Genomic DNA, 9,282 nt, shown 5'->3' on the forward strand with positions numbered 1-9,282 from the left:
GGGACTCTCATCGCCCCTTGAGCTGTTTGTCCTGTGACATTATTCCGTCTTGCCCGTCTTCTGGGACTGTCTGGCTTATTTTATCCTTCCCATTGAATGTTCACACATGGCCCAGGCCTGTCGCTGGGATCCAAGACAACAGTCTTTCCTTTAAACAATTCCAAGAACATCTCCGTTTGGTCTGAGTTTGCATGTCCAATGTTTAAATCCGTGTTGGCAGTCTAGGCCTCCCACTAAGTCTTTTAATTTTAGTGCATTTTAAAATTATGAAATACTTCAAACACACTGAGGAAAACGGAGACAAAAATCCATGTCCTGCTCAGACTTGATGAAACATGTCTCAAGCAAGGGGCACAGGCAGGATTCCAATCCCAGGAGTAAGTTGAGCATTGGGCCAGTGAAAGAACTCTGAATCCTGACTCTGAAGACCGAGCTCCAGTCCAACCTCTGCTGCTTAATGGCTCTAAAAGCTCAAGCAAACCGTGCTCTCTGTGCCTCAGTTTCCACCATCCCCCTGTGGGTTTCTCCTTTCCAACCTGTCTACATGGAGAGCCCCAAAGTTCTGCATGAATAATCTCATCTAATCTCATGACACTTAATATTACCTAAATGTTGATGCCTCCAATATTTTCTCTAGCTTGGACCTCTCCTCTGAACTGCAGATATGAATAGTCAACAGCCACCTTGGCGTTTCTCACATTTAATGTCTAACGGAATGCCTAAAACACATCTCAATCTTTACATGTCCAAAACCAAGCTCCTCATATTGCCCCCAAATCTTTCCCTACACAGCCTTCCTTATCTCAGAAGGTGGTAACGCTATTCTTCCAGTTGACCAGGACAAAAAAATCTTGGAGCCTCTCTGATTCCTCTCTCTCAGATCCCACATCTGAGTGATCAGTAGCTCCTCTCCATTCTACCTTTAAAATAGATCCAGACTCGATCTCAGTAGCTACCAGCCTAGTACAGGTCACCACCCTGGAATAGGCCACTATCACCTCTTTCCTGGATTACTATTGAAGCCTCCTAGCGAATCTTTCCTCTTTCATTCTTGTCCCTCTGTGGTCTATGCTCAACATGGTGACAGTAACTGGCTTGCATCACTCCATGGCTCAAGCCCTCCTATGGCTTCTTGTCCCATTCAGATTAAAAACCAGGGTCCTGACGATAACCTATGACATAAGCTCTGACCCCTGTTACCACGTAGTAATGACTACTAAGCCGGAATGGCACTCCAGGCACATTGATCTCCTCACAGCTGAACTTTCCATCTGCTCCTACCTCAAGGCTTTTGCAAATGTCATGCCCCTTCCTCAGTTCCTTCATCTTTTGTCAGATGTCACTTTCTTAGTGAGACATTCCCTGGTTACCCAATCTAAAATTGTAACTCCATCCTGTGCCCTTCCTATCCCCTCTGCCTATTTTATTTTTCTCATAGTACTTAACACTATCTAACTTACCACACATCTTACTTATTTCATTTATTGTCTAGTTCTTCTATTGTCCATAAGGTCAGCAATTTAGTCCCTTTGCTCTCCACTGTACCCCAGTGCTTAGAACAATGCCTAGCACATAATATGTATTCAATAAGTATTTGTTAAATAAATTAATTTTGAAAATAGCGAATATCTTATTAATGTCCTCAGAATATTACTATGACCTTATTAAGACAGGAGTGAAGAATTATCGGGCTTGTTTTAGAAGTGAGGGGATAAAATACAGACTGAAATTCCATCACTACCACCCAAGTCTTTGGATAAGGCAACACCTCTTGAGGTAACTGCTTTTCAAAATGTGAATACCTTTAGAGAGATGTAGTCAGAGCAAGATGAATAAAAGTTTGCTTCCGGAAAGGAGAGGAAAGAAAGATGCTCAGATAAGAGTGCCAATGTCCAAACCAACCTAAGCAGACTAAGGTAACAACTAAATGACCTACCGGAGGGGTCAGAGTCAGGGCACCACCCCAAGTGCTCGAGGATAAACAGGGCTAAGCAGCAGTTTGTGACAAGGTCGGAGCTGACAAGGATATTTCAGATCACCTTACCTCTTTGCTTTACAAATGAGGAAACTGAGACCCAGGGGAGGAGAAAGACCGTCACCCAAAATCAGCAGCCTAGATATCTAGATAGTGGCTAAACCAGGTTACCTGGCTCCCAAGCCAATGAGCTTGCTCTACCCACCCTCATCAGGAGGCCCTGTCACCAAATAGCCATACAACAGGAGGATTTAATTTTCTTGGTGCATGTGGCAGCATCCATGCAATGCCAAAAATGACGCCAAAGGAAATTCCTTAGCTGGGAGTCCTACAGAGAACCAGAATGGGACTTGGAAAAGAACTAAATTCCTTCTGGAGTGTTTCAACCAATGGAATGGAGCCCAGAAACCACTGGTGTTTTATGTTTGGGGAGATTTTAAAAATAGCTATCTTTGAAGAATGAAGAACGGCTATAACGCTGCTGAAAAAAATGAAGTCATTGCTTTAAAATGCATATAAGGGAAAGAAAATAAATGACTCTACATATATTAGCATAGACCAGGTCTCAGCCTTGTGCTGGAAAGTTAACCTTGCCTTCCTTTTTTTCCTAAAGCATTTCCCAACACAGCTGAAATCACAAAGAGAAAGATCCCTTCAGGAATCAAAGGGGTGGCTGTCAATTGAAATGGAAAGGGGAAAAAGAACAGAAGGAACATGTGCTCTCTATCAGGCAATGTCACAGAGTATTATTTACTCCCTACCGTAGCCCTGCAAGGCAGACAGTATTATGTCCATTTGATGAGGAGGAAAGTGAGGCTCAGGAGCTTGAGGAGCGTAAGTAACTATCCTAAGGCCATACCGCTCGTAAGCAGCAGAGCCAGAGCTCAAATGTTTCTTAACCGCAAATTTCATGATCTTCCCTTACTCCATGCTGTACCATGATGGACGAGTTCCTTGCTTCCTCTAAGCTTCAGCTCCTTATCCATGACATAAGGGCCCTAGACTGACGCATTCCTAATCTGTCTTATAGCTCTGGTGGTCCATGGACTTCCTTCGTTGGGAATTGTCCTTAGTGATCTTGGTTCTCAGTGCTCCTGACCCCCGTGAAAAGTTCTCCCATTGGGCTCATCCCCAGTCCCAATGAGTTTGAGGGGGAGGATCAAGGCAGCACTTCTTGCTGACCCCCCACTGAGGATTTCTGCCTCTGGAACCACAGTTCAGTATCTGAGATCTTCTCCTGGCTTGAACATTAAGACTAAACACAGAATCTCCAGTGAGAGAAGCCTGGGATTTTGGAATGTCCCTGAGGAGTTTTTTTGTAACACCTAGAGTACATCTAATAAGTTCATCATGTGGCATGTAGCAATGTGTGCAAAGAAAGAAACATCCCATGGAAGTCTTTGCCAAGACAGGGCTAAGCCGGTGAGCAAGCTTAGAATTCCCCATCTGTAGCAAGCTAAGGGAAAATGAGGGAGACAGAGGAGGACTCCATAGATTGTAGACATCTTCCTACAGAGCAGGAAGAAGCTTAATGCTTTAGGAAAACGTTCTGGACTAAAACTAGGTGAGGGTTGGACTCCTTGCTCTGCTACTACTGGCAGGGGGACCTGGGGTGAGTCACTTCCACACTGTGGTCACATTCTAGCAGGGAGTATAGCTACTGACAAGTAATTATAACAAAGTTTGGTAAGCAAGGGTGGCAGAGCTCAATAATGGAGACTCTCAGAGCAGGATAAAGCCGTCATCTTAGCTGGAAGTAGGAGCAGGAAAGTGTGAGGGAGGGCCAAGTCCCCAGGGCAGGGTGTGGGAGTGAGTAGGAAAGCTGAACGAGCCCTAGTCCTGGAGAATCCAAGGCAGGTCATCAAGAAAGATCTCAGGGCTCATTATTACAAGACTGGGTGCCAAAGGAAGTCTCTTCCTCAGTTAGAAGGCATTATACCAGGCAGCATAGGTGGATCCCCTGCAAGCCTTATTCTAATTCAGATGCTCAGGCCTCATGCTCAGAAATTCTGATTCGATTGGTCTGAGGTGGAGGCTCGGCACTGATCTTTCTTTAAAAGCTCCACCAGATTTGTCCAGTACAGCCAGGACTGCAACCTATGTAGGAAGCAGAGATCTCTGAGAGACAGGGCCTGCCTCTTATTGCCCACTGGCTCCCAGCACCTAAATCAGGGCTTGCTAGATAGAAGGCGCTCAGGCTGTGTGGGCTGAACAAAGGCATGAATACTGTGTGAATGAAGCAAAGGGAGTCACCAGCCAGTTACTAGTATCAGAGCAAGGAAGTAGGACTGACCCTATGCTGAGTCCCCTGGATGACTGACTGAGGGCTCCCTGCATCCCTCCTGACTATGGACATGATTGGCCCAAACCTGGAAGCTGGAACTAGATAAAGCCTTATATGGGGGCCCCAGAAAGGGGAGAGTTGGGATGGGGGGTATCCAACAGCCTACTACAGATCAGGAACAGTGTGGTGAATCTCAAGCACACATTAATGACTACTAGGCCTGATTGAAGATATTCCCATTTTTATTAACGCGACCCATCTTTATGTAAGTGACCCTCTTCCCTCTACCACTACAGATGGTGGTGACTTTCCATTAAAAAGTGGAGTAGTGGAGAAAGGAGGAGAAGGAGACAAGTATTAACAGACGTGAGGTGAATGAGGACCCGCAAAAGAACAGGGTGGCATCCCACCTCCTGCTTTCTGCTTCCCTCCTTACTGCACTCCGTACCCCTACTGTCAGAAAGTCTTCTCCCCTCCCACTCCAAACTGTACCACATCCCATTTTAAAGAGATGTAAGATTCCCTGACATATCCATGCACTTGTATATGGGCAAAGCACTTCGCATCTTTAATGCCGCGTCTCTTGTTAATGACCCTCCATCCTTGTGGTTCTAGGTAGACACTTGATCTTTGGTGAGAGGGCCCAGGCATGGCCAACGTGGGAAAGCCTCTCAAGTAGGATTTCAGCAAGAGCCCAGCAGGCTAGGACCCTGCTCTTGTGTTTCGGCCATCAGAACTGCTGAGAATCAGTCAGATTTGGTCCCTGAACTCTGAAGACACTTCATTATAAAGGAAAGTCATTACATTTGTTTCCTAGGAATTTTATACTTTCCTTCTAACACTCGACCTTCTAAACCTCCTCTACATTCTCTGCCAATTCGAATACAGTGGATGGGAAGCCTCGCTCTACAGGACTCTACCGCAAACAACATCTCTGAGCCAAGCAGACCCCAGAATCTGCCCGGAGTGGAGGGAAGCTGGAAGCTGGGCAACGAGGAGCAAGGGACCCTGTGTACCCAGCAGCAAAGGCTCAGCCTAGAGCCCCCACATTTCTCTCTTCAAGAGGAACTTCTGCTGTGTGTACAGGAGGCAGAGCTGTGGATGCGACTCACACGTCAGACAGAGCCTACTGTTAGGCCGCAGCTCCACATGTGGGCGATAACGAGGGGTAGGCATGTGGGGGGCGGTAACAAGGAAGTAAGGTACACTCATCACTGTGGAAAGGCCTTTTGAGATCACCTAGTCTTGTAATTTGCAAAATTAAAAAAAAAAAAAAACCAACTCTTAAATGGAACTTTATCTAAGATGGAGCTATTCTGATTAAAGCGACAGAGGAGGCAGGAGTTGGGGATGGGCAACTTGACCAGGATGCAAAACTCACTCCGTCTACCTTCCAAATCCAAAATTCCCTGAGGCACCTATGCAGCAACTTGACACCCTGGGTTTCACTTTGAAAAAAAAACCAGTGATCTAGCCCAAACCCATGGTTTTATAGATGGAAAAGCTGGGAGTCCAGGGAACCCAGGGAGTCAGTGGCGGCACCAGTGCTAGGACTCAACCGCACTGCCAACCCCGGTCTCCACCCCCTCCCACCAGCTGGCTGGCCCCCATAGGCCACGGGCCCCTAGACTCCGCTGGGGCCAACCAAGGGCATCTTAGACAGAGCTGCGGAAGGAGAACTGCAAGTAGATGATCAGGAGCAGGACTGTCGCCCAAAACAAGCACCAGGGGATAGAACAGAAGTTGCATCCAGAACCCGCTTCAGCTTGCGGCTTGGTGGGACTGGGTGCCCGCGTGAAGGTGTAGGTAGTCGCCTCCTCCTCCAGCAGCTTCTCGCTGGGCTTCCAGTGCACGATGCCCTCCTGGCAGGCCTCACAGAACTCGCCGCGGTGCCGCCTGTTGTCCTGGCGGCTGGCCACGTGGATGCGGTACTGGCCGCCGCGCTCTCCGTAGCACTGCTCGCGCAGGCTGGTGATGAGGTTGTCCACCAGGCTTTCAATGTTCTCCTCCAGCATGCTCGACTCGTCCAGCCGCGCGGTGCCGCACTCGTAGCACAGCTGCTTGAAGACACGCATGCGCACAGAGCCCGCGCGCTGGGCGCGGTCCAGGTGCATGTGGAAGAGGATGACCACGTGGGGAGACTGCCAGGTGTGCCAGCACCAGGAGCAGTGAAACCTGAAGGTTGAGAGAGAGGTGGGGGGGGGGGGGGCGGGGAAGGACGGAGTGAAGGCTGTGGAAACAGCCCCAAGGAGCAGGTGAAGGTCAGTAGGCAGACCCTGGAGATGGAGGCGGTGTGTTTATGGCCTCCTAGGTTCATTAGCTTTCTGCAGCCTGCCTCTTTCTGTGTGTGCTGTTAGGCCCAGAGCAGCTCCTCAGGATGCACCTGGCATCCAGCAGCGCTGCCCTCACCTGGCCCACCAACTCTGTGCTCTGCAGAGGCCTCAGCTTACTCCATCCCAATGCCTTCCGGCCTTGCCCCTGGGCAAAATTCCTCAGCTGTAAAATATGCAGGTGCACTAGGTGAGTCCTTTTGGCTCTGAGTCCTTTGACCCTGATAGTGGGGATGGCTGCACTGTATAGGAAACACATGATCCCTCCACAAGTGGATGTCAACACCTGTCAACCTGTCAACACTGACTGAACAGGCTAGACCCGAATCAGGAGGAAATATTCTCACCTTGCAGCCTCCAGCCAGTGCCAAGATTAATGCATCCTAAGGCCTGGAAGTGGAGGCAGTCTTAAGGCCAGAGTGAGCTCACTGGGGTCAGCTGGGGATCGCAGGTCACACCAGCCCGCCTGGAGGAGCCACAAGCCCTCCCCACTCGGCCCCACAAGCCTTCCAAGTCTTGAAGAAGCTCCTGGGCCCTGCCAGGAAGTAGCCAGCTGTTTGCACCCCTCCCATCAGCCAATTTAGGGGCTTCACGTTTTCATTTCTCCTCTTTTCTCACATCGTACAGGGACTTTCCCCTCTCTCAGCTTAGACTACAAAACTTGAATTAGAAAATGTCAAGACCTTAGAAATCACCTAAGTAACACTTTGTTTTACTCTGAAGCGCAGGAAAGAAGAAAGCAATCCATATACACACAGCTAGTTAGAGGCAGAACTTGTACCCAGCACATCACAAGTGCCCAATAAATGTTTTTGAGTTGAGTTGAACGGACTAAACCAGGGCAGGAAGGAAGACCTTGCTTCTGACCCTCAGATGGCACCGCTCAGCCTATCTTATGTCCAAAAGGTAAGTCTTTATGTAGTAGACCAGAGGACAAGAGTGCTGGAAAGTCATCTCAGATATTATTGTACAAACCATATGTTGTATATACCTGTAGACCTTACTGAAATGCAGATTCTGATTCAGTAGGTCTAGAATGGGGCACGAGATTGCATCTTTAATAAGTTCTAAGTGATTTTGCTGCTGCTGGTCCATGAACCACAAGGCAAGGATCTAGGCTAACCCCTCCTTTTGCAAATGGGAAAGTGAGGTACACAAAGGAAATTGAATTGCTCAAGGGCCATGGAGCTTAGAGTAGAGCCAGTTTCTAGCATAGCACACTTCATGTGTTCAGTATTTTATATTAAGTCAAGCTGAATTAAATAGATTGAAACTGAGCTGTCCCAGGACCAGGTCACAGACCCCTTGACCCCACCCCCACCGTGGACCTCAAGCTCTCCTTTTTTTAACCATTTTAAGAGATTATTAAAATCTGAAAATATGTAAAATGTCAGAGTTTAGAACTAATAAATACATTCCACTACTTTTCTAGAAGGGGAAAGTTGGACTCAGAAAGAGAAAGTTACATAGGTGCTCAATGGAAGAGCTGGAATCAAATTCAGGTGTCCCAACTCCCAGTTAGGGACTCTCTCTGCCTCACAGTATACACTGGTCCAACAGTGAGACTGAGCCTTAGCACCTGGGTTCTCCATGTCTGTCTCTTCTTGGAAGGTGCCCCAGGGGCTGCCTGCAGGGCCCCTACTTACTGGGTCACTCACCTGCCCGAGGCATGCAATTCCAGGTACTGCTTCCAGCCAGGGGCCAGCACATTGTGCTTGAGGTTGGGGTCTATGATGAGGTCCCAGCTATCAGCCGGCTTTGCCTCCTCCATCTTCTCATAGAAGACTTTCTTCCATTCATCTGTGGTCACACTTTTACACATGGTCTCGTCAGTGGCGTGGGAGGGCAAGCTCCACCTGAGCGAGAACACAGAGAGCGAAGGCAGGTGCAGGGCCGGGCAGCGCAATCTCCACGGTCTAAAAATCCTCATCTACAGGACTAGGAGGAAGCAGGGCCCAGCTCCCTCTTTTGTCCGCAGTGGAACCTGTTTCCACAGCAACCAGGCAGGGTGCCAGAGACAGAGCTTGTGGAGGAGAAAGTCTCCTGCAGAGGTGTTTCCGGCCTCTGAGGCAGCAGAGGCAAGGTTTGTGGGTCTAAGTGACCCCAGACAGAGTAGGGGGCTTGAAAGGAGGCTGAGATTCAGACCATCTCACTCTGACCCTGCGAAGGGCATACAGAGGTGAGGAACTGGGAGCTGGCTCAGCTTCACCTTACTGCCCCTGGAGACATCATCAGCATCTGGCTGCTATGGTAACTATGATGCCTTAGGGAGCCAAAGAGAAATAAGGGATGGGAAGATTAGACCTGTTAATAGACACAGCAATAATAATAAACTCTCTCTCTGCACCCCTGCCTATCCTGTGACCAGCCTTTTGCCATTTACAAAAACTATCGGAGGTCTCTTGACCCATAATTCATATTGCCACTGTACAGATCAGATGCCTGGAACTCACGTAACTTATAAATGGCAGAGCTCATATCCAAATCCAAGCTATTGCGCCCCTACCAATTCATTAATTCATTCATTTCAAACATACCCACCTGCCAGGCTTTCTGCCAGGTGATTGTAACTCGGTATGTACCCAATAACCGGAGTGCAATAGGATCCATGCTGTGATAGCCATATACAAGAGAAGTCATTGTATCAGCGTGGCAGGAGCAGAAAAGACTATTTTCAACTTGATTACAGGAAA

General features: G+C 48.3%; 1 protein-coding gene across 1 annotated transcript; it reads right to left on the minus strand.

The window, feature by feature from the left end:
* Positions 1 to 4,500: 4,500 nt before the first annotated feature.
* Positions 4,501 to 8,744, minus strand: RTP1 (receptor transporter protein 1). The gene is made up of 2 exons (XM_033132806.1): positions 8,248 to 8,744; positions 4,501 to 6,434 (listed from the first exon to the last, which is right to left on the minus strand). The coding sequence occupies exons 1-2, from the start codon at positions 8,517 to 8,519 to the stop codon at positions 5,915 to 5,917; spliced, it is 792 nt and encodes a 263-aa protein (XP_032988697.1). The 5' UTR covers positions 8,520 to 8,744; the 3' UTR covers positions 4,501 to 5,914.
* Positions 8,745 to 9,282: the final 538 nt, after the last annotated feature.

Source organism: Rhinolophus ferrumequinum, chromosome 2, assembly GCF_004115265.2.
Source record: "Rhinolophus ferrumequinum isolate MPI-CBG mRhiFer1 chromosome 2, mRhiFer1_v1.p, whole genome shotgun sequence".
Lineage (NCBI taxonomy): Eukaryota > Metazoa > Chordata > Mammalia > Chiroptera > Rhinolophidae > Rhinolophus > Rhinolophus ferrumequinum.

Bases quoted from the DNA above. Each gene is read 5' to 3' on its own strand.
- RTP1 (XM_033132806.1), bottom strand. From the start codon at position 8,519: ATGAGGATTTTTAGACCGTGGAGATTGCGCTGCCCGGCCCTGCACCTG. The intron at 6,435-8,247 runs GTGAGTGACCCA...CTCAACCTTCAG, and splicing joins GAATTGCATGCCTCGGGCAG to GTTTCACTGCTCCTGGTGCT.